Source organism: Nerophis ophidion, linkage group LG20 (genome assembly GCF_033978795.1).
Source record: "Nerophis ophidion isolate RoL-2023_Sa linkage group LG20, RoL_Noph_v1.0, whole genome shotgun sequence".
Classification (NCBI taxonomy): Eukaryota; Metazoa; Chordata; class Actinopteri; order Syngnathiformes; family Syngnathidae; genus Nerophis; species Nerophis ophidion.
The window spans coordinates 34,286,871-34,313,495 of record NC_084630.1 but is presented as its reverse complement, the minus strand read 5'-3'; the positions used below and the strand labels follow the sequence as shown (position 1 = coordinate 34,313,495).

The 26,625-nt window shown below is 40.3% G+C and overlaps 1 protein-coding gene across 1 annotated transcript in view; it reads left to right on the top strand.

Annotated features, from left to right (window-relative positions):
• Positions 1-396: 396 nt before the first annotated feature.
• tbc1d9 (TBC1 domain family, member 9 (with GRAM domain)) overlaps positions 397-26,625 on the top strand; it is a 104,945-nt gene continuing 78,716 nt past the window's right edge. The window contains exon 1 of the mRNA XM_061881065.1: positions 397-985. Coding sequence (XP_061737049.1) covers positions 865-985 — 121 coding nt within the window. The 5' untranslated portion in view covers positions 397-864. The remainder of the gene's footprint in view (positions 986-26,625) is intronic.

Below are 26,625 nucleotides of genomic sequence, written 5' to 3'. Positions count from 1 at the left end.
TATATATAATATTTGCTATGCTGTGATATTTTAGGCGTTCATTCAATTTCCGACCTGCATTTCCTTTTTTTTGTGCCAAAACTGCAATTTTTGCATGACTTCTACTCTGAGACAGGTGACGTCACTACTGTACTTTCAATGATTGAGGAGGTCAGCAGCGGGCGATACTGAACATTTTGTACCGACCTGAAAACCAAGTAATCACAGCTTCAGACCTATTAAAACATACATAACATTTTATATATATATATATAATGCAGAAATGTAACAAGATGAACAACACGGCAACAAAAACACAAAACAACCACCGAGGAGTGAAAATATCGACCTTACCAGGCTTGTATCGACGTTCTGGATGGACCCGCCCATCCACCCCCCTCGGAGGAGAAGAAGGACGGCATCCGGTCGGCGTCAGTATCAGACGTCCGCCAGGAGATCTCACATCTTGACGGGATGACGTCTTGAAAACGTCTCTTTTGTTCATTCAACGGCGCAAAAAAAACTATTTGTTATATTATTAATATTTTTTTATTTTTTTTTGGGAGTAAATCGCGTTTTGTCTTGGCTGTGTGACGTCAGGAGAATTAGACGCACCTGCCACAAACAACACGCCGCTTCGACACCGCAGCTAGCAAGAACAAACAATTGGAGAAAAAAATACATTCTTTTTTTTTTTTTTTTTTAAAAAGGAAGTATTTAATTAATGGTCGCTGTGTTTTTATTCGGACTTCGGCGCGAGCTAAGCCGTGTTCGAGAGAGCTTCTGTTTATGTTCAGCTAGCTAGCTCCTAGAAGCCTCCATAACAATAAGAATAATACTAATAATACAAGAATTGTGCGCCATGTCGCCCTGAACAAGACAGCCATGTGGGTGAGTCCCGAAGAGGTGCTGCTGGCGGGCGCCTTGTGGATGACGGAGAGAGCCAATCCTTACTTCATCCTGCAGAAGAGGAAAGGCCATGGCGGCGCGGGAGGAGGACTGGCGGGTGAGTGTCTCGCACGTCTTTTATTTCAGACATTTTACGACGAAAAACAAAAAAAACAAAAACGAGATATATATTGTTTTGAGGGACCACACTCAAAGGTTGGGTCGCGGGGGCAGCAGCCTAAGCAGGGAAGCCCAGACTTCCCTCTCCCTAGTCACTTCATCTAGCTCAGGGGTCAGCAACCTTTTTGAAAGCAAGAGCTACTTCTTGGGTACTGATTAATGCCAAGGGCTACCAGTTTGATACACACTTAAATAAATCTTTTGGAAAAAATTAAAAAAAGAATTCATGGAACATTTGTATTTTTTCCTGAATAAGATTAATTTTAGAATGTTGATGACATTTTTTATCCATCCATCCATTTTTTCTACCGCTTATTCCCTTTTGGGGTTGCGGGGGGCGCTGGCGCTTATCTCAGCTACAATCGGGCGGAAGGCGGGGTACACCCTGGACAAGTCGCCACCTCATCGCAGGGCCAACACAGATAGACAACATTCACACACTAGGGCCAATTTAGTGTTGCCAATCAACCTATCACCAGGTGCATGTCTTTGGAAGTGGGACTAACCCCTCTCCCACCGGTTAAAATCCACTTTGAAACAAGAGTTGAATTTGATTCTAGAGATTTTCTAGATTTGCCAGAATAATTTTGGGGAATTTTAATCATAAGTTTGAAGAAATATTTCAAAATATTCGATTCAAACCGAGAACGCGACGATTTCCCCATTAATTTGAGCGAGGATGAAATATTTGTGGATGAGGATAGTTAGAGTGAAGGACTAGAAAAAAAAAAAAAAGTGAGGGCAGTGGGAGCGATTCAGATGTAATTAGACACATTTACTAGGATAATTCTGGAAAATCCCTTATCTGCTTATTGTGTTACTAGTGTTTTAGTGAGCTTATATAGCCACTTAAATAAATTGCCAGAATTAGCTAATTTGCTTAATTTACCTTTAAAGGCCTACTGAAACCCACAACTACCGACCACGTAGTCTGACAGATTATTTCAATCAATCAATCAATGTTTACTGATATATAGCCCTAAATCACTAGTGTCTCAAAGGGCTGCACAAACCACTACGACATCCTCGGTAGGCCCACATAAGGGCAAGGAAAACTCACACCCAGTGGGACATCGGTGACAATAATGACTATGAGAACCTTGGAGAGGAGGAAAGCAATGGATGTCGAGCGGGTCTAACATGATACTGTGAAAGTTCAATCCATAATGGATCCAACACAGTCACGAGAGTCCAGTCCAAAGCGGATCCAACACAGCAGCGAGAGTCACGTTCTCAGCGGAGCCAGCAGGAAAAGATCCCAAGCGGAGGCGGATTAGCAGCGCAGAGATGTCCCCAGCCGATACCGGATCGGACCGGACCCCCTCCAGAAGGGAGAGTGGGACATAGGAGAAAAAGAAAAGAAACGGCAGATCAACTGGTCTAAAAAGGGAGTCTATTTAAAGGCTAGAGTATACAAATGAGTTTTAAGGTGAGAATTAAATGCATCAATGATGAAATATTAACTTTGCAACACATGCCAATACGGCCAGTTAAGTTTACTAAATTACAATTTTAAATTTCCCGCGGATTTTCTAGTTGAAAACGTCGCGGAATGATGAGGCGTGTTTGTGACATCTCGGGTTGTAGCGGACATATTAGCCCAGCACCACTTACGGCTAAAAGTCGTATAATTACACAGTAATTTGGACTTTTTTTGCTGAATCTTTTGCAATTTGTTCAATTAATAATGGAGACGTCAAATAAGAATGCTGTTGGTGGAAAGCGGTGGATTGCAGCTGCCTTTAGCACAGAGACACAGCCGGTGTTTCTTTGTTTGTTGTGAAGCTCTAACACAGAGCGGTCAAGCGAACATGTTTCTCTACGTCAACCGGCAAGTTTTTGGATGGCAAAATTGTGATATTAAGTCGGCTCTTACTGGAGACTTTAGTGGATTATGCGTCCTCCTGCAGCTGTCAAAAAGGCAGGTTTGATCTTGGCTCCTCCATTGGCTTCTGTCAGAGACTGGCGTTCACCACAGCCCTCCGACTTTCAGTTATGACTTTATAATCTCACTAAAACACTATTAACACAATAAGCAGATAAAGGATTTTCCAGAATTATCCTAGTGAATGTGTCTAATAACATCTGAATCGCTCACACTGCCGTCGCCTGGACCCGTCGCCTTTTTTTTTTTTTAAGTCCTTCACTCTCACTTTCCTCGTCCACGAATCTTTAATCCTCGCTCAAATTAATGGGGAAATCGTCGCTTTCTCGGCCCGAATCGCTCTGGCTGCTGGTGGCCATGATTGTAAATAATGTTCAGATGTGAGGAGTTCCACAACCCGTGACGTCACGCGCACATCGTCTGCTTCTTCCGGTACAGGCAAGGCTTTTTTATCAGCACCAAAAGTGTCAAACTTTATCATCGATGTTCTCTACTAAATCCTTTCAGCAAAAATATGGCAATATCGCGAAATGATCAAGTATGACACATAGAATGGATCTGCTATCCCCGTTTAAATAAGAAAAAATCTCATTTCAGTAGGCCTTTAATAAATAAATCTATATATATTAAAAAAATGGGTATTTCTGTCCGTCATTCCGTCGTACTTTTTCTTTTCTTTCACGGAATGTTTTTTGTAGGGAATAAATAATTTAGAAAAAACACTTAATTGAATGGTTTAAAAGAGGAGAAAACACGAAAAAAATGAAAATTAAATTTTGAAACATAGTTTAGCTTCAATTTTGACTTTTTAAAATTCAAAATTCAACCGAAAAAATGAAGAGAAAAACTAGCTAATTCGAATCTTTTTGAAAAAATTAAAAAAATAATTTATGGAACATCATTAGTAATTTTTCCTGATAAGGATTAATTTTAAAATTTGGATGACATTTTTTAAATAGGTTAAATTTGATTCTAGAGATTTTCTAGATTTGCCAGAATAATTTTTTTGAATTTTAATCATAAGTTTGAAGAAATATTTCGCAAGAGCGATTCGAACCAAGAAAGCGACGATTTCCCCATTAATTTGAGCGAGGATGAAATATTTGTGGATGAGGATAGTTAGAGTGAAGGACTAGGAAAAAAAAAAAAAAAAAAAGAGAGGGCAGTGGGAGGGATTCAGATGTAATTAGACACATTTACTAGGATAATTCTGGAAAATCCCTGATATGCTTATTGTGTTACTAGTGTTTTAGTGAGATTATATAGTCATACCTGGAAGTCGGAGGGGTGTGGTTACCGCCAGTGCCTCTGAGAAATGGCGCCTCGAACCGTTGAGAACAGCCACTGACGAGACCTCTACGCATATTTACTGAGCCGGACGCGATGTCATCCAACAATATGGGAGATGTTTTCGAGACCCCGAGCAAATAGTGAAATACCATAAATGTTTAATTGTAGATGCAGTGGTACCTCCATTTATGGACTTACCGTATTTCCTTGAATTGCCGCTGGGTACAGTATATAGTATGCGCCTGCCTAGAATTACTGCAGGGTCAAACTCGTTTCTCAAAATAATTTGCGCATGCTTAGCATTATTGCCGGCTCAGGATTAACGCCGGATCTAACTCATTTCGCAAAATATATTATTTTTATTAGCGCATGTCTACAATTTCCGCCGGGTCAAACTCGTTTCGCTAAATAATTAACATATGCCTAGAATTTCCGCCGGGTCAAAATCGTCACGTCACGAGTGACACTTCACCTGTCATCATTTTCAAAATGGGGGAGGCTGATTTCAATCATTTGAAATCTCATAAAGGGAAGAAGATTTAAAGCTATTCAGTAGGATTTAAGGTCCAAGCTATTGAATATGCTAAAAAGAACAGTAAGCAACTATGTTTTATCAATATACCGTAGCTGCGTGTGTCAAATATGAGTCATTAAATGACTCCCGCCTCCTGGTGGTAGAGGGCGCTAGTGATCCTTGCGACTACTCGGCTGCAGAAAAAGTGACAACAAGCAGCAAGAGTGAGCAGCGATCCTTTATTTTTTCTTCTCGCTTGCACTTTCAACATGGAGGATTACATATCTAAAATAAAACTGTTTTTTAAACTGGACTTTCAATGGAAGCAGGAGGTAATAAAGGAAGATCTCCATCAAGAGAGAAAGACTTTTAAAACTGAAGAAAGATAAGGAAGACTTCTATAAACAAGATATCGATGCTTTTGATCAGAAGGAGCTGCGTATGGACTTCATTTATAAGTAAAGGTAAGACCATAATAACGTTTTTTTTTAATTAAATGTGCTTTTCATGATGGTATCCTTACATCACACTCAAATTTATAAGCGCAGGCTTAAATTTACCGCATGCCTTTGGTAAGCGCCGGAGTGAGAAGAGGTTTAAAATTAATTAGAGCCCCGGCAGCAATTCAAGGAAATACGGTAATTGACCCCCGGGCTCTGAGATTGACACCTCTCTCAAAGTATCGCTGTTTGACTGAACAGGAATGTGGGAGTAAATAACTACACGCATAAGTGCCATGTTTTATTTAGTTTGTCTGTTTTTTTAATGTGATATAATCATTTTGACTGCGTACAATTGTGTAAATATGCAATTCACCACTGCTGTTGACTGCAAAAAGAGCGTAAAATAAGCATCATTATGTTTGTAAAGGCCCTAATCAGATGTCATGTATTTATTTATTTACAGACGGAGATCAGTTTGTATTACATTATTGTCATCACACTGTGTAGGCGGATGTAATATGTATTTGTGTGCAATCGAGGCGGGTGTCATGCCAGGTGGGATCACATGACCTGGGATCAGGTGGAGCAGGTTGCAACCTCAAAAACTACTTTTCTCTAGCGCTTGTGCGGAAGATTGTAGAAAGAAAGCAAAAAGCCTGGCAGCTGGAAGAGCAGGCGTGTTGAATCAGTGTTTGTTTGTATAGCGCTAAATCACAAGTGTCTCAAAGGGTTGCACAAGCCACAATGACACCCTCGGTTCAGATCCCACATAAGGGCAAGGAAAAACTCACAACCCAGTGGGATGTCAATGTGAATGGCGATGAGAAACCTTGGAGAGGACTGCAGATGTGGGTGACCCCCCTTTCCCCTCCAGAGGAGACCGGATGCAATGGGCGTCGAGTGGGTCTAGCATAATTTTTTGAAAGTCCAGTTCATAGTGGATCTAACATAATAGTGAGAGTCCAGTCCATAGTGGATCTAACATAGTAGTGTGAGAGTCCAGTCCATAGTGGATCTAACATAATAGTGTGAGAGTCCAGTCCATAGTGGATCTAGCATAATAGTGTGAGAGTCCAGTCCATAGTGGATCTAACATAGTAGTGGTATAGCTCGGTTGGTAGAGCGGCCGTGTCAGCAATTTGAGGGTTGCAGGTTCGATTCCATCCTAGTCAATGCCGTTGTGTCCTTGGGCAAGACACTTTACCCACCTGCTCCCAGTGCCACCCACACTGCTTTAAATGTAACTTAGATATTGGGTTTCACTATGTAAAGCGCTTTGAGTCACTAGAGAAAAGCGCTATATAAATATAATTCACTTCACTTCAATAATGAGAGTCCAGTCCATAGTGGATCTAACATAATAGAGCCCAGTCCATAGTGGATCTAACATAATAGTGAGAGTCCAGTCCATAGTGGATCTAACATAATAGTGAGTCCAGTCCATAGGGGATCTAACATAATAGTGAGTCCAGTCCATAGGGGATCTAACATAATAGCGAGAGTCCAGTCCAAAGTGGATCTAACATAATAGTGAGAGTCCAGTCCATAGTGGATCTAACATAATAGTGAGAGTCATAATAGTGGGAGTCCAGTCCATAGTGGATCTAACATAATAGTGAGAGTCCAGTCCATAGTGGATCTAACATAATAGTGAGAGTCCAGTCCATAGTGGATCTAACATAATAGTGAGAGTCATAATAGTGAGAGTCCAGTCCATAGTGGATCTAACATAATATTGAGAGTCCAGTCCATAGTGGATCTAACATAATAGTGAGAGTCCAGTCCATAGGGGATCTAGCATAATAGTGTGAGAGTCCAGTCCGTAGTGGATCTAACATAATAGTGAGAGTCCAGTCCATAGTGGATCTAACATAATAGTGTGAGAGTCCAGTCCATAGTGGATCCAACATAATAGTGAGAGTCCAGTCCATAGTGAATTCAACGTAATAGTGAGAGTCCAGTCCATAGTGGATCTAGCATAATATTGAGAGTCCAGTCCATAGTGGATCTAACATAATATTGAGAGTCCAGTCCATAGTGGATCTAACATAATAGTGAGAGTCCAGTCCATAGTGGATCTAACATAATATCAATCAATCAATCAATCAATCAATGTTTACTTATATAGCCCTAAATCACTAGTGTCTCAAAGGGCTGCACAAACCACCACGACATCCTCGGTAGGCCCACATAAGGGCAAGGAAAACTCACACCCAGTGGGACATTGGTGACAATGATGACTATGAGAACCTTAGAGAGGAGGAAAGCAATGGATGTCGAGCGGATCTAACATGATACTGTGAAAGTTCAATCCACAATGGATACAACACAGTCGCGAGAGTCCAGTCCAAAGCGGATCCAACACAGCAGCGAGAGTCCCGTTCACAGCGGAGCCAGCAGGAAACCATCCCAAGCGTAGGCGGACCAGCAGCGCAGAGATGTCCCCAGCCGATACACAGGCGAGCAGTACATGGCCACCGGATCGGACCGGACCCCCTCCACACGGGAGAGTGGGACATAGAAGAAAAAGAAAAGAAACGGCAGATCAACTGGTCTAAAAAGGGAGTCTATTTAAAGGCTAGAGTATACAAATGAGTTTTAAGGTGAGACTTAAATGCTTCTACTGAGGTGGCATCGCGAACTGTTACCGGGAGGGTATTCCAGAGTACTGGAGCCCGAACGGAAAATGCTCTATAGCCCGCAGACTTTTTTTGGGCTTTGGGAATCACTAATAAGCCGGAGTCCTTTGAACGCAGATTTCTTGCCGGGACATATGGTACAATACAATCGGCAAGATAAGATGGAGCTAGACCGTGTAGTATTTTATACGTAAGTAGTAAAACCTTAAAGTCACATCTTAAGTGCACAGGAAGCCAGTGCAGGTGAGCCAGTACAGGCGTAATGTGATCAAACTTTCTTGTTCTTGTCAAAAGTCTAGCAGCCGCATTTTGTACCAACTGTAATCTTTTAATGCTAGACATGGGGAGACCCGAAAATAATACGTTACAGTAGTCGAGGCGAGACGTAACAAACGCATGGATAATGATCTCAGCGTCTTTAGTGGACAGAATGGAGCGAATTTTAGCGATATTACGGAGATGAAAGAAGGCCGTTTTAGTAACGCTTTTAATGTGTGCCTCAAAGGAGAGAGTTGGGTCGAAGATAATACCCAGATTCTTTACCGTGTCGCCTTGTTTAATTGTTTGGTTGTCAAATGTTAGAGTTGTATTATTAAATAGAGTTCGGTGTCTAGCAGGACCGATAATCAGCATTTCCGTTTTTTTGGCGTTGAGTTGCAAAAAGTTAGCGGACATCCATTGTTTAATTTCATTAAGACACGCCTCCAGCTGACTACAATCCGGCGTGTTGGTCAGCTTTAGGGGCATGTAGAGTTGGGTGTCATCAGCATAACAGTGAAAGCTAATACCGTATTTGCGTATGATGTCACCTAGCGGCAGCATGTAGATGCTGAAGAGTGCAGGGCCAAGGACCGAACCCTGGGGAACTCCACACGTTACCTTAACGTAGTCCGAGGTCACATTGTTATGGGAGACACACTGCATCCTATCAGTAAGATAAGAGTTAAACCAAGACAGGGCTAAGTCTGACATACCAATTCATGTTTTGATACGTTCTAATAAAATATTATGATCGACGGTATCGAAAGCAGCGCTAAGATCGAGGAGCAGCAACATAGATGACGCATCAGAATCCATCGTTAGCAATAGATCATTAGTCATTTTTGCGAGGGCTGTCTCCGTGGAGTGATTTGCCCTGAAACCGGATTGAAAGGTTTCACATAGATTGTTAGACGCTAAGTGTTCATTTAACTGCTCCGCAACAATTTTTTCAAGGATTTTTGAAATAAAGGGAAGGTGAGACACCGGTCGGTAATTTACCATGAGGTCAGGATCGAGGTTAGGTCTTTTAAGAAGAGGATGAATAACCGCTTTTTTGAATGCTAGGGGAACAGTGCCCGAGGAGAGTGATAAGTTTATAATATTTAGCACTGATGGACCTAATAATACAAAGAGCTCCTTGATCAGTTTCCCAGGAAGAGGGTCAAGTAAACATGTTGTCTGTTTTATTCCATTTACACGTTGTAACAATTCCTCTAATGTTATTTCCTCAAAACAAGAGAAACTATTTTGGAGGGCAGTATCCGCCGTATATACCATCGTGTCAGTGTTAATAGAACCCCGTTGTAGCTGGGACGCATTGTCTTTAATCTCCTTTCTAATGACTTCAATTTTCTTACTAAAGAATTGCATAAAGTCATCAGCTGAGTGGGTTGAGCTACTGGAAGGAGTCCCTTGTTGGGTTAGCGATGCTACCGTACTAAACAAAAATTTAGGATCGTTTTTATTACGGTGGATGAGATTTGAGTAATATTTAGCTTTAGCTAAGGTAAGCATGCGTTTATAAGTTATTAAACCATCACTCCATGCTTGATGGTGCACCTCAAGTTTAGTCGTGCGCCATTTGCGTTCCAGCTTTCTACATAATAATTTCTGAGCTCTAGTTTCTTCTGTAAACCACGGGGTGCGCTTTTTTGGAGCCTTTTTTAACTTTAGCGGTGCTATGTTATCAATGGTTTCACGCAGGGCGTCGTTAAAGTTGTTAGTGAGGTTATCAATAGAGCCCACATACTTTGGGAATGGTGCCATTACCGAGGGCAGTAGGTCAGCAAGAGTTGTCGTTGTGGCTGTATTAATGTTGCGGCTGCTATAGCAGTTATTATTATTATTAGTTTGACGAACATGCGTCTGAACCTCGAATTTTATAAGGTAATAATCGGACAATACTTTAGTATACGGGAGTATCGTAACTTTGGAAACGGTGATGCCCCTGACAAGCACTAGGTCTATCGTATTGAGAGTCCAGTCCATAGTGGATCTAACATAATAGTGAGAGTCCAGTCCATAGTGGATCTAACATAATAGTGTGAGAGTCCAGTCCATAGTGGATCTAACATAATAGTGTGAGAGTCCAGTCCATAGTGAATTCAACATAATAGTGAGAGTCCAGTCCATAGTGAATTCAACGTAATAGTGAGAGTCCAGTCCATAGTGGATCTAGCATAATATTGAGAGTCCAGTCCATAGTGGATCTAACATAATATTGAGAGTCCAGTCCATAGTGGATCTAACATAATAGTGAGAGTCCAGTCCGTAGTGGATCTAACATAATAGTGAGAGTCCAGTCCATAGTGGATCTAACATAATAGTGTGAGAGTCCAGTCCATAGTGGATTCAACATAATAGTGAGAGTCCAGTCCATAGTGAATTCAACATAATAGTGAGAGTCCAGTCCATAGTGAATTCAACATAATAGTGAGAGTCCAGTCCATAGTGAATTCAACATAATAGTGAGACTCCAGTCCATAGTGGATCTAGCATAATAGTGTGAGAGTCCAGTCCATAGTGGATCTAACATAATAGTGAGAGTCCAGTCCGTAGTGGATCTAACATAATATTGAGAGTCCAGTCCATAGAGGATCCAACATAATAGTGTGAGTCCAGTCCATAGTGGGGCCAGCGGGAGACCATCCCGAGCGGAGACGGGTCAGCAGCGCAGAGATGTCCCCAACCGATACACAGGCGAGCGGTCCACCCCGGGTCCCGACTCTGGACAGTCAGCGCTTCATCCATGGCCACCGGACCTGTGCCCCCCCGCCCCTCCCTCCACAAGCGAGAGGGGGGCAGAGTAGAAAAGAAAAGAAACGGCACATCAACTGGACTAAAAGGGGGGTCTATATAAAAGCTAGAGTATACAAATGAGTTTTAAGATGGGCCTTAAATGCTTCTACTGAGGTTGCATCCCTAACTGTTACCACGAGGGCATTCCAGAGTACTGGAGCTCCAATAGAAAACGCTCTAGGGCCCGCAGACTGTTTTTGGACTCTGGGAATCACTAATAAGCCGGAGTGCTTTGAACTCAGATTTCTTGCCGGGACATATGGTACAATACAATCTGCAAGATAGGATGGAGCTAGACCGTGTAGTATTTTATACGTAAGTAGTAAAACCTTAAAGTCACATCTTAAGTGCACATTAAGCTGGTGCAGGTGAGCCAGTATAGGTATATATGTATGTATATATCTATATAAAGGTATATACAGTATAGGTATATATGTACAGGTATATATCTATATAAAGGTATATACAGTATAGGTATATATGTACAGGTATATAAAGGTATAATACAGTATAGGTGTAACATTAATCAACTTTTCTTGTTCTTGTCAAAAGTCTAGCAGCCGCAGTTTGTACCAACTGTAATCTTTTAATGCTAGACATGGGGAGACCCGAAAATAATAGGTTACGGTAATCAAGAAGAGCCTGAACAAATGCATGAATAATGATATCAACATCGCTCGTGGACAAAATGGAACTAATTTTAGCAATATTAGGGAGATGAAGGAAAGACGTTTTAGTAACTCTCTTGATGTGTGATTAAATTATCCCCTCAACTACCCCCAAAATGGATTAACTCGCTGGAATAAAAAAGACAATATTACATACATCCGTAAACGTGGACTTATGTGAAGCAGCTGTCGTGGAAATTTTCTTAAAGACGATCCTTTAGTGACAAATAGCTTTAAAATGATTTATTAAAGTAACAAACAAATAATAACAAGCTTTGCAAAGCGAGACCAAACCAGAACGACACATCCGTTCGTTCCAGCTTGTTCTAACCCCTTTAGAATTTGACATGACAATTATACATTCTCAGAAGTCCCACCCTCCATCCTCATTTACATACAGTACCCCAGTGCAATGAATACCCAAAGTCCTGTGAAGGGGAGAGGGTGTCGTTTGCCCAGAGGAGGGGGGTCACTCAGGAAAGGGGAACAATTTAGCTCTGTTGGGGGTCAGGAAGGGGAAACACATGCCCACGTCAACTATAGTCCACATGTCACATCAAAGACACAGGAGAAAGAGCCCGATCAGATTAGAGGCCTCTAGCAGAGCGTCACATTCCTAAACCTAATAAACAACTTTTGGTACCCAGTTCAAAGAACATCATCTATTTAAACAAGTATAAGTAATTTTGCTATCACACAGCACAATATATTTATCTGTACAGTAATATATTTATTTATTTATTACATATATATATTTATATATTGTTTATATATATTTATTTAATTATATATGCACCTTATTGCTTTTTTTTTTTTAATCCTGCACTACCATGAGCTTATGCAACGAAATTTCGTTCTTATCTGTGCTGTACAGTTCAAATTTGAATGACAAAAAAAAGGAAGTCTAAGTCTAGTCTAAACTCAAATGCCGGCTGCTGTTTACAAATCCACACAAACAATGCAAGCATTTGTGTCATCTCTTAAAACACAGCAGACACTGTTTTAGTTCTTCTTATGCAGAGACATGGCCGTGGTGCTTGCTCATGCTGAATCATTCCCCTTCCTCTTTTTTTGTTTTTTTTAAATACATTTCTTCTCCTCCCGCTTGTCTCTTCTATGCAAAATGTACAGTGGTTGACAGAGAACGTCCACATGCTTCAAACACAGAAATGATCCAAAAAAAAAACAAAACACAGGCACATAGAATGCCTGCATGACAGAAATGCACAGGTTTAATGTGATGACATCATCATGACGCATTTGCAAAAAGTGAACATGAAAAGTTTAGAGCTACAAATGAACTATTCTCTTGCTTCTTTTCAATACCAGCTTTGATGTCAGACTCTCCAAAAGTTATTTTTTTAATGTTAACTGTTCACATTTGAACCGATACAGTACCAATTCCCAGTCATTTGGAATTGATACAGGTGCTCAAAGGCAGTGTTTTTCAACCACTGTGCCGCGGCACACTAGTGTACCGTGAGATACAGTCTGGTTTGTCGTGGGAGATTATTTAATTTCACCTATTTGGGTTAAAAATATTTGCAAACCAGTAATATAGTCTTCAAATTATGTGTCGTTGTTGAGTGTCGGCATACTTGCCAACCTTGAGACCTCCGGGTGTGCGGGGTTTGGTGGTAGCGGGGGTGTATATTGTTTTGATTGATTGATTGATACTTTTATTAGTAGATTGCACAGTACAGTACATATTCCGTACAATTGACCACTAAATGGTAACACCCCAATAAGTTTTTCAACTTGTTTAAGTCGGGGTCCACGTTAATCAATTCATGGTACAAATATATACTATCAGCATAATACAGTCATCACACAAGTTAATCATCATGGTATGTACATTGAATTATTTACATTATTTACAATCCGGGGGGTGGGATTAGGAGCTTTGGTTGATATCAGAACTTCAGTCATCAACAATTGCATCAACAGAGAAATGTGGACATTGAAACAGTGTAGGTCTTATTTAGTAGGATATGTACAGCCAGCAGAGAACATAGTGAGTTCACATAGCATAAGAACAAGTATATACATTAGAAGTACATTTGAGTTGTTTATAATCCGGGGAGATGGGATGTGAATGGAGGAGGGTATTAGTAAAGTGTTGAAGTTGCCTGGAGGTGTTGTTTTAGAGCGGTTTTGAAGGAGGATAGAGATGCACTTACTTTTACACCTGTTGGGAGTGCATTCCACATTGATGTGGCATAGAAAGAGAATGAGTTAAGTCCTTTGTTAGATCGAAATCTGGGTTTAACGTGGTTTGTGGAGCTCCCCCTGGTGTTGTGGTTATGGCGGTCATTTACGTTAAGGAAGTAGTTGGACATGTACTTTGGTATCAGGTCGGTGTAGCGGATTTTATAGACTAGTTGTTTGACTCTGTCCTCCACCCTGAGCCAGCCCACTTTGGAGAAGTGGGTTGGATTGAGGTGTGATCTGGGGTGGAGGTCTAAAAGTAACCGGATTAGCTTATTCTGGGATGTTTGGAGTCTAGATTTGAGGGTTTTGGAGGTGCTGGGGTACCAGGAGGTGCAAGCGTAATCGAAGAAGTGTTGAATGAGAGTTCCCGCTAGAATCCTCAAGGTGCTTTTGTTGACCAGAGAGGAGATTCTGTAGAGGAATCTCGTTCTTTGGTTGACCTTTTTGATCACCTTGGTTGCCATTTTATCACAGGAAAGATTAGCCTCTAGAATGGAACCTAGGTAGGTGATCTCATCCTTCCTGGTGATAACAATGTCACCCACTTTTATAGTGAAGTCACTGACCTTCTTAAGTTTGATATGGGACCCAAATAGGATGGATTCCGTTTTACCTAAGTGTATGGATAGCTTGTTGTCAGCGAGCCAGGTGCAAATATTGAGGAGTTCAGCACTGAGGATTTGTTCCACCTGTGACTTGTCCTTGCCAGATACCAGCAGGGCCGAGTCATCCGCATACAGGAACAATTCACAGTGGCATGCTGATGGCATGTCATTCACGTATATTAGGAACAGTAAAGGTCCTAGTATACTGCCTTGGGGGACTCCACAGCTTACTGAGAGGGGAGGGGACATGGTGCCGTTCACCTCTACCACCTGTTTCCTCCCCTCCAAGTAAGATTGCATCCAGCTTGATGAGGTTTCGTCGAATCCGATTGCTCGGAGCTTATCCAACAGTATAGCGTGGTTAACGGTGTCAAAGGCCTTCTGAAGGTCCAGCATGACCATGCCGCAGCATTTTCCCGCGTCCACCTCATGTTTGATGTGGTCGCTCAGATAGAGAAGGCATGTGTCAGTGGAGTGCTTAGTTCTGAAGCCGGATTGGAATTTGTACATGAGTTTATTAGTAGCAAGGTATCTATCAACCTGTTCATAAACTATTTTCTCCATTACTTTCGAAATGGAACTGAGAATAGAAACAGGTCGGTAGTTACCAGGTTCTAATTTGCTTCCTTTTTTATAAAGGGGGGTTACTCTTGCTATCTTGTAGCGTCCCGGAAGAGTTACTGTCGTCTAATCCCCCTCTTATCCCCACAATTTCCCCCTCCGTCTTCCTTTTTTTCCTCTATCTATCCCCTCCTGCTCCCGCTCGGCTGCACCAAATGATAACAGAAAATACATTTAATAAACTCAAATTCAAATAAGGCAACAAGAGAAGTATCCTACACTTCTCTTTTGTAAAGTAAATCTGAACATCCAGTATGGGCATCAACATCAACTATATGATTTGCCTGAGAAGCTGGACAGGACAAAAAAACTAACAAAAAAAAAAGAGTTAGTGCTGCAAGGATTTCTGTGTACTTATGTTGTGTTACGGTGCGGATTTTCTCCCAAAATGTGTTTGTCATTCTCGTTTGGTGTGGGTTCACAGTGTGCCGCATATTTGTAACAGTGTTAAAGTTGTTTATACGGCCACCCTCAGTGTTACCTGTATGGCTGTTGACCAAGTATGCCTTGCATTCACTTGTGTGTGTGAAAAGCCCTAGATATTATGTGACTGGGCCGGCACGCAAAGGCAGTGCCTTTAAGGTTTATTGGCGATCTGTACTTCTCACTACGTCCGAGATACTTAACGGCGTTTTAAAAAGTCATAAATTTAACTTTTTGAAACCCATCCATCCATCCATTTTCTACCGCTTATTCCCTTTTGGGGTCGCGGGGGGCGCTGGCGCCTATCTCAGCTACAATCGGGCGGAAGGCGGGGTACACCCTGGACAAGTCGCCACCTCATCGCAGGGCCAACACAGATAGACAGACAACATTCACACTCACATTCACACACTAGGGCCAATTTAGTGTTGCCAATCAACCTATCCCCAGGTGCATGTCTTTGGAGGTGGGAGGACGCCGGAGTACCCGGAGGGAACCCACGCATTCACGGAGAGAACATGCAAACTCCACACAGAAAGATCCCGAGCCTGGATTTGAACCCAGGACTGCAGGACCTTCGTATTGTGAGGCAGACGCACTAACCCCTCTGCCACCGTGAAGCCGATACCGATAATTTCCAATATTACATTTTAAAGCATTTTTCGTCGATAATATCGGCAGTCCGATATTATTGGACATCTCTAATCCCTAATTACAGTAAGTATAACAACAAAAGTCGCTAATTTGGCAACAACGCTCTCTACTGCGACCTCTTCTTATTCTCTGGCAGACCAAATGCATTTCAATGTGGACGAACAGGAAGTCTTATTTTTGTTGGGGAAATTAATGTATGGGAAAGACTTTTGTTGCATGACATTTCGCTCATGCATGCGTATTTGGAGTTTGTACATGTTTTTAGCATTAGGCAGCATTAAAAATTGTTTTCAATCCTGCAGTGTTGCTACATTCTGAATTTGCAGCAATTTGCTACTTGTTTGCTTCTGTCGGTTTAGGAGGGGGAGACAGGTGAAACCAGTTTAGGTTTCACTTCCATCTCCCCTTTCTCTTACAGAAGTGGCCATTTGCTTCTTTGTATTACTCATTGTCTTCATTGCTATTCATCAAGCACATCCTCTTCCTGTTTTAGTGAATTATGCATGAATCCTAATGATAAGCCAGAGAAAAATGGTGTTATATATAAAAGTGTTGGTCTAAATTTGGATTATTTAGGTGCTATTCCTGTCCCGCCCTAGATTTCATTTGTCACAGTTCCACCAGAAGCTCCTGGTTTATAAAGCAGCCAGGAAGTGAGTAAGGAACATCCATAAAGTTTTAATAACCGCTCATATATGTGGACCTTTGGATGGCTTTTCTGTCCGGAAATGGATGTCCTAAGGATCTTTTTAAATCGAGTGGAAGGGTGAACAATGCTGGTAGAACTCAGCCCGGAATCTTGCCTTGTTGTCAGTTTGTAACTAAAATCCAATAAAGCAGAGTTGTTTTTAACAGTTTGCTCACATGACAACAGCTTTTTAGAGCCTAAAAATGCAAAAATTTGAAAACAGAGCCCAGCATGTCCTTTGTCACACACAGCTCAGGTGTAAAATGGGTTGTAAACCAAAAAAAAAAATACATGGAAACAAAATGCTCAGATCCGAATAGGGATGGGCACCTTTCACATTTGAACAGATACCACCAATTCCCAGTACCTGGTCATCGATACCGGTACTCTATTGTACCATGAATTGATTAACGTGGACCCCGACTTAAACACGTTTAGAAACTTATTTAGGTCTTACCATTTAGTGGTCTATTGTACGGAATGTGTACTTGAGACAGTCTCTTGCTGTCGTCGTGCAGGTTCAATGGACCACCCGGGAAGGACATGCTTTTGAGCAGGTTTGACTTCTTTATTTTTCAATAAAGGTTGGTGGCAGCTCAGATCGCTTTTCAGCTCCTTCCTCCACTGCTCGTTCCCGGTCTGCTTTTCAGCCACCGTCGTTGTTGTGCTCGTCTTGCGCTCTATGTTGCTCTCGCCTCTCATGTGGTGCAGACTCTCCTCCTCCTTCGATCACTCCTCCTTCTCCCCTTTTATACAGTGTCAGGAGAAGTGTTAATCGTTTCCCGGTGTGTGAGCCACGCACCTGAATTCGATTGCGGCGGCGTTGCTCCCGGCACGCCCCGCCGCATTCTCCGCCTCCTTGCCTTCATCTTGGGCAGGGCTGGCGTGCCCTGCCCCGCCGTCGGCTGCGCCTCTCCACAGTACTGTACTATGAAATTTACTAATAAAAGTTTCAATCAATCAATCAATCAAAACCAAATGTCAATACTTCATGAATTTTCATATTTGACAATAGAATATAGATTTTTTTTTTTCAAATTTAACATTTAACACTGAACTGAAAAAAAAATAACTGCGCTTTCCAGTTGTTCTATCTTGTTTTTTAACACTTCTGAGCCTAATTTTTATGTGTGCATTCATTTCAGTTTGTCCCTAGTGTGCCAGAAAATAGGCTTTGTCTGTTGTTGACCGTACAAAGTGTTTATACTGTAAGTAGGGATATAACGAACGATAATAAAGATAACCGCGGTTAACAGTATGGCTTTTTTTTTGTTTTTTATCCCAGACAAACTGTAGTCAGACCAATGTGGACGACCTTAGCTGGAACCCTATCCTTTTCTCTCACCAATCTCAGAGGCTGTGGTTTACAGGCAGGTTACAGTTGTGAGCTGCTCAGAGAATATCAGTTTTGTTGAGAACACAACAACAAACTCCCATTTTTTTTCAAGCTTCACAACACAGCAACATGTCTCGAGTACGCTTGCCTTTTTTCAACCCTTGTTCCTTCCCTATTCGGCAATACGGAAACAGCAGGTAGGGACTTCAATGCGGGACTGTATAAATAATATAATCTACAAAATAGAACACGTGTCACTTTAAAATAATACTAAGGTCCAATGCTATTTAAAAAATAATTACTGCATAACATAAATTCCTATCCATCCATCCATCCATCCATCCATTTCCTACCGCTTGTCCCTTTTCGGGTCGCGGGGGGTGCTGGAGCCTATCTCATCATAAATAAGAATAACGGATCAAATTAAATGTTACACATTCGTGACTTGCTGGCACTTAACCTGCAAAAAGTTATGTTTTTTATGTTTACACTTTATTAAGCATTTTGTACCTATTCCCTTTGTTTGCACCTTTTATTTTAAGAGGTTATCATTAAGTGTTAATTGTGATTTTAGAATTTTGTTTACATTTAGTGTTTTCTGTGGTGGTATTGACATTTCCTTTTCTTTGTGCCCTGATAGCTGTGAAGATTAAAACCAGACAAAGTTTACATTTGAAATAAAACTGTTAACATTTAATATATTTTCCTCCTGGTCCTTATTTTTGATATGTCATAAAGATATTAATATTGATCAATATCAACCGATATAAAACACCGTATCACCCAGTCCTAGGGTTTCCTTGATTCTGATTTTGAGTCTGACAAACCGAATTGCACAAAGACTTTCCACATGAAAAATAATGTATCTTCAAATAATTCCTCCCAGATACGCAAAAAAGTAACACAACATACAGTACATTTTATTGAGAATAATTCTAGTTTTAGATGCAATGTGAAAAAAATGTAAATGATGGATAAAATGCATAAATTGGCATCCAGAACCAGGGCAGTAGAGCCAACTCACCCTGGTTTAGAAGGTTAGCAGAGAGTGAGGAGAAAATGTCAGAGACAGTCCAGCACGATAAGACTTTTTTTGACTGATTGAGACTTGTATTAGTAGATAGTACAGTACATATTCCGTAAAATTCACCACTAAATGGTAACACCCTGATACGTTTTTCAACTTGTTTAAGTCGGGGTCCACGTTAATCAATTCATGGTACAAATATATACTATCAGCATAATACATTCATCACAGAAGTTAATCATCATCAGAGTATATACATTGAATTATTTACAATCCGGGGAGGGGTTGATATCAACACTTCAGTCATCATTCATATCAACAGAGAAATCGACATTGTAACAGTGTAGGTCTGACTTGGTAGGATATGTACAGCCAGCAGTGAGCTCAGAAAGCATAAGAACAAGTATATACATTTAATTATTTACATTTGATTAATTACAATCCGGGGAGGTGGGATAATGTTGGGGGAGGGTGTTAGTCGAGGGCAGGGGTCGGCAACCCAAAATGTTGAAAGAGCCATATTGGACCAAAAATACAAAAAAGAAATCTGTCTGGAGCCGCAAAAAATTAAAAGCCATATTACATACAGATAGTGTGTCATGAGATATGAATTGAATTAAGAAAACTTAAATGAAACCAAATGAGCTCAAATATAGCTACAAATGAGGCATAATGATGCAATATGTACATACAGCTAGCCTAGATAGCATGTTAGCATCGATTACCATTGCTTTCCTCCTCTCCAAGGTTCTCATAGTCATCATTGTCACCGATGTCCCACTGGGTGTGAGTTTTCCTTGCCCTTATGTGGGCCTACCGAGGATGTCGTGGTGGTTTGTGCAGCCCTTTGAGACACTAGTGATTTAGGGCTATATAAGTAAACATTGATTGATTGATTGATTAGCTTGCCGTCATGCAGTGACCAAATATGTCTGATTAGCACTCCACAAAAGTCAATAATGTCAACAAAACTCACCTTTGTGCATTCATGCACAACGTTGAAAGTTTGGTGGACAAAATGAGACAGAAAAAGAAGTGGCATAAAACACTTCTTAGAAAGTCGGAGAAAGCTATACATGAAAACCAACTAGGGTGAGTTCAAGGACCGCCAAAATTAGTAGGGCAAAACGGCGCTTTATAACAATTAGGGATGTGTGTGTCATGTTTGTCCTCCTACATAAACCATATTAAAAAAAAAAGTATGTTTTTTTTCCCCCTCATCTTCTTCCATTTTTTATACATTTATGAAAAAGCTTCAGGGAGCCACTAGGGCGGCGTTAAAGAGCCGCATGCGGCTCCAGAGCCGCGGGTTGCCGACCCCCGGTCTAGGGTTTTAGTTGCCTGGAGGTGTTCTTTAAATGCGGTTTCTTTTACCCCTGTTGGGAGTGCATTCCATATTGATGTGGCATAGAAAGAGAATGAGATAAGACCTTTGTTAGATGGGAATCTGGGTTTAACGTGGTTTGTGGAGCTCCCCCTGGTGTTGTGGTTATGGCGGTCATTTACGTTAAGGAAGTAGTTTGACATGTACTTCGGTATCAGGGAGGTGTAACGGATTTTATAGACGAGGCTCAGTGCAAGTTGTTTGACTCTGTCCTACACCCTGAGCCAGCCCACTTTGGAGAAGTGGGTAGGAGTGAGGTGGGATCTGGGGTGGAGGTCTAGAAGTAACCTTACTAGCTTGTTCTGGGAGGTTTGGAGTCTATATTTAAGGGTTTTGGAGGTGCTGGGGTACCATGAGGTGCATGCTTAATGGAAAAAGGGTTGAATGAGAGTTCCCGCTAGAATCTTCATGGTGCTTTTGCTGACCAGACAGGAGATTCTGTAGAGAAAATCTCATTCCTTGGTTGACCTTTTTGATGATTTTGGTTGCCATTTTATCACAGGAAAGATAATTTGAACTGTAAATCTCATGTAAAAAATATACAACATAAAGTAGCAAGAAATACGTCAATAATGATTAAAGCCAAATATGTTCTAGACCAAAAATCCCTTCATATTCTCTACTGCTCACTAGTGTTACCATATGAGTTACTGTGTAGAAATATGGGGAAATAATTACAAAAGTACACTCCATTCACTAACATTGTTACAAAAAAGATCAGTTAGAATAATACATTTTGTTGGATAAAGAGAACATACAAACCCTTTATTTATTGAATCAAAGATACTAAAATTCCACGACATAGTGAAATTGCAAACAGCTAAAATTATACACAAATCAAACAATAACCTGCTTCCCAAGAATATACAACAATTCTTCTCAACAAAAGAAGAGAAATATAATCTTAGAGAAAAATGTAATTTAAAACATTTGTACGCACGTACAACACTTAAGACCTTTAGTGTATCAGTATGTGGAATTAAATGATGGAATGGATTAAGCAAAGCAATCAATGTACTAATATCATCCACTTCAAGAAACTCTTCAAACTGGAAGTGTTCACAAAGCACAAAGAAGAAGAACCATGATAAACATTCTGATTTTATTCATTCTCAAAATAATCTTACTTATCTCATCCTATGGAATAAAACTTACTTCACCAATTATTTATTTATTTATTTTTATTGTGATTACTTATGGAGTATACATTATGAATACTTTGAGAACGGGAAGTGAACAAAAGTTTTAGCAAGTGTTATGTAAAGAAAAGGGGTAGGATTAAATAAGCTCTGCTTCTTCCTACTCCTTTTCGAACATGTTGAAAAGAGAAACTGGAAATTGTGATGTATCATGTTGTATGCTTGCATGTTGCAAATAAACTCAAACTCAAAGATTAGCCTCTAGAATGGAGCCTTGGTAGGTGACCTCATCTTTCCTGGTGATAATAATGTCACCCACTTTAATATTCAAGTCACTGACTTTCTTAAGGTTGATATGGGACCCAAATAGGATGGATTCCGTTTTACCTAAGTGTATGGATAGCTTATTGTCAGCGAGCCAGGTGCAAATACTACAGAGTTCGGCACTGAGGATTTTGTTCCACCTCTGACTTGTCCTTGCCGGATACCAGCAGGGCCGAGTCATCCGCAAACAGGAACAATTCACAGTCGCATGATGATATGTTGTTTACGTATATTAGGAACAGTAAAGGCCCTAATATACTGCCTAGGGGGACTCCACAGCTTACTGAGAGTGGAGGGGAGTCCTTGAGTAAATGATGTCATCCTATAATTTGCATAATTGGCCATGAGGCAAAAGTCAATGTTTGTGTGTGGACTGGTAAAACTGGGTTTTTTGGTTGGTGTCATTCAAATGTGCAACATTTTCTCATGTTTTATAAGGGAACATACAGTTATTGTCTTTAGGGCATTAGTTTAATTTTGTCCAGCGGGAGACATATTAAAAAACAAAAACAAATAATGTTACTCCCAGTGTAAGCATGCGCTTATTTTAAAGTTAATGTCATTGTACATCTAATACAGTGGTTCTCAAATGGGGGTACTTGAAGGTATGATAAGGGGTATGTGAGATTTTTCAAAAATATTCTAAAAATAGCAACAATTCAAAAATCCTTTCTAAATATATTTTTTGAATAATACTTCAACAAAATATGAATGTAAGTTCATAAACTGTGGATCTTTATTAGAATCCCATAAAAGGGCACTTTACTTATGTGTAGAAATCTTTATTTATAATTGAATCACTTGTTTATTTTTCAACAAGTTTTTAGTTATTTTTGTATCTTTTTTTCCAAATACTTCAAGAAAGACCACTCCAAATGATCAATATTTTGCACTGTTAATCAATTTATTGCTGTATTTTACTTCTTTATCTCTTTTTTTTTAACCAAAAATGCTTTGCTCTGATTAGTGTCATGATACGCGGCTCGGATCATGTCATATTCTGGTTTTGTTCTGTTTGTATATCACATCCTAATTGGTTCTTGTCTTCCTTAGTTCCTGGTGGCACTTCCTTTTTGTTTCCGTTGCCATAGCCACGCATTAGTGTCACCTGCATCTGGTTTTTCACGCGCACCTGCTCTGTGAATATCTCCTTTATTTAAGCCTGCCCTTTTTGTTCATTAGTTCTCGCAGTCTAGTTTGCTATCCAATGCAACAGGTGATGTCGCTATCCCCGCTTCTGGTAAAGACTTTTTGTATTCGTTAGCTTCCACGCTATTCCTCTGTTTTTTTTGTCCCTAGCTCACATGCTAGTGCTTTTTGTTCCTTCTAGCGCCCATGCTAGTTCTGTTTGTTTTGTCTTTAGTGCCCTGTGCAAGTGTTTTTGTTCCTTGTCTATTTTGTTAATGTTAAATAAATCATCATTCCTACTTTCACGCTGTGTCCATATCCAACTGCATCAATCGAGAGAACAAAACCACACCACGATGCCAGCAAAGGGTCACAATTAGTGGGTACTTGAATTAAAAAAAAATGTTCACAGGGGGTACATCACTGAAAAAAGGTTGAGAACCACTTATCTAATATACCGGTATCACTATATTGCTAAACTGCAGCACTATAATGCACGTCCAAGTCAGCTGTGGTAGGCATTAAGAATGACATCGACTGGAAGCCCCATTCACAGACATTCCCATTATGTGTTTGTGAGCAAAGGCAAACACCAAATCTAAATAAATCAGTCAAATCTTAAATGATTGAAAAGTATTTGTAGCCAGTCGACCAGTGACATTCGTATATGTTGTTAATTTCCAAAGAATTTAGTAGCATTTGGATTTCACCAGCTGAACACAGCTCTCACTAGTCTTACCTTAAAGGGGGTCATATGATTTTTGTTTTCCACATTTAAAATACTTTCTTGTGGTCCACAAAGCATGTAATGGTGGCTTTTTGGTCAAAATGTCAAATAGATTATGTTTTACAGACCATCTTCAAGTAGCTCTCTGAACATCTCTGCAGGATGCGCCATTCTTATTTTTGTGCCTCCGTTGGACAGCGTCTTCTCCCCGTCATCCATGTTGTCATTTTTAGCGAATCCATAGCGAGTTTACCGACAGATATAACTTAGAACTGTACGCTATTTTGTATTCCAAACCACAAAACCGGTGAAGTTGGCACCTTGTGTAAATGGTAAATAAAAACAGAATACAATGATTTGCAAATCCTTTTCAACTTATATTCAATTGAATAGACTGCAAAAATAAGATACTTAACGTTCAAACTGGAAAAGTAGTTTTTACAAATATTAGCTCATTTGGAATTTGATGCCTGCAACATGTTTCAAAAAAGCTGGCACAAGTGGCAAAAAAGACTGCCAAAGTTGAGGAATGCTCATCTACTTATTTGGAACATCCCACAGATTAACAGGCTATTTGGGAACAGGTGGGTACCTTTATTGGGTATAAAAGAAGCTTCCACGAAATACTCAGGTCATTCACAAACAAGGATGGTGCGAAGGTCACCACTCTGTGAACAAATGCATGAGCAAATTGTCAAAGAGTTTAAGAACATTTCTCAACGAGCTATTGCGAGGAATTTAGGGATTTCAACATCTACGGTCTGTAATATCATCATCAATAGTTTCAGATTCTGGGGCAATCACTGCACGTAAAAGACGAGGCTGAAAACCGTGACCTTCGATCTTTAGACTGTATTGCTTCAAAGATTAACATCAGTGTGTAAAGGATATCATCACCTCATGGGCTCAAAAACACTTCAGAAAACCACTGTCAGTAACTACAGTTTGCCGCTACACCTGTATGTGCAAGTTAAAACTCTACTACGCAAAGCGAAAGCCATTTATCAACAACACTCAGAAACGCCGCTGGCTTTGTTGTCCCGAGCTCATCTAAGATGGACTGATGCAAAGTGTAAAAGTGTTCTGCGGTCCAACTAATCCACATTTCAAATTCTTTTTGAAAACTGTGGATGTCGTGTCCTCTGGACCAAAGAGGAAAAGAACCATCCGGACTGTTCTAGGCGCAAAGTTCAAAAGCCAGCATCTGTGATGGTATGGGGGTGTATTAGTGCCCAAGGCATGGGTAACTTACACATCTGTGAAGGCACCATTAATGCTGAAAGGTACATACAGGTTTTGGAGCAACATATTTTTCACGTTCTTTTGACGCCCCTGCTTATTTCAGCAAGACAATGCCAAGCCACATTCTGCACATATTACAACAGCGTGGCTTCATATTAAAAGAGTGCGGGTACTAGACTGGCCTGTCTGTAGTCCAGACCTGTCTCCCATTGAAAATATCTGCAGCATTACGAAGCCTAAAATACCACAATAGCAACCCCGGACTGTTGAACAACTTAAGCTGTACATCAAGCAAGAATGGGAAATAATTCCAACTGAAAAGCTTCAAAATTGTGTCTCCTCAGTTCCCAAATGTTTACTGAGTGTTGTTAAAAGGAAAGGCGATGTAACAGTGGTAAAAATGCCACTCTGCCAACTTTTTTGCAGTGTGTTGCTGCCAATAAATTCTAAGTTAATGATTATTTGACAAAAGCAGTACGTTTCTCTGTTTGAACATTTAAATATCTTGTCTTTGCAGTCTATTCAATTGAATATAAGTTGAAAAGGATTTGCAAATCATTGTATTCTCTTTTTATTTACCATTTTACACAACGTGACAACTTCACTGCTTTTGGGTTTTGTAAATCAATCTATCGATTTAATTGTTACACCCCTACTAAATACACAAAGACAGGGACATATAGGTAAGAAAAGACGGTTTTGCTTAATAGTTTTAAACATTTCAGATTCATTACCTAAAGTGATTCCAGAACAGTTTTTGTGTCATAATAAATTATTCCCCAAAAAAATCCTCCTCCAGAGTCTCCTGCTGCGCCTAAGGAGGGGATGATGTCATCCTTATGTAAAGACTGAGCTTGCTTACTTTTGCTGTGTGCCAGTTGGCAATGGCAGCGCACGGTGACGCTGGCACAGGCGGCATGCTGCTCTTTTAAATAAAGAGGCGTCAACACGATCAGGATGTAGCGCTTTTTCTTCTTCACTTACAGTATGCAAATGAGGACGTGGTATTTTAGAGTGAATCTAACAAGCATCCATGTATTGCAAATGAGCAATGCTTCGGTTTAGAAGGGGCTTTATTTAGTTTTTCCCCTCCTAAATCATTTCAGTCGTATTCTATTTTAATGTTTTTACTTAAGTCAGAATTTTCCATAAACATTTAAATAGATGTAATTTATTTGTCTTTTTAGAGTAGAAATTTGCTTTAATGTGAGTTTTATTGGTCAAAAATGAGCAGACCTCTATTAAACCCAAACAAAATTGCTTACAGTAAGTAAATTCCGAACTACAAACCCCGTTTCCATATGAGTTGGGAAATTGTGTTAGATGTAAATAGAATCGGAATACAATGATTTGCAAATCCTTTTCAACCCATATTCAATTGAAAGCCCTACAAAGACAAGATATTTGATGTTCAAACTCATAAACCTGATTTTTTTTTTTGCATATAATAATTAACTTAGAATTTCATGGCTGCAGCACGTGCCAAAGTAGTTGGGAAAGGGCATGTTCACCACTGTGTTACATCACCTTTTCTTTTAAACAAAATCAATAAACGTTTGGGAACTGAGGA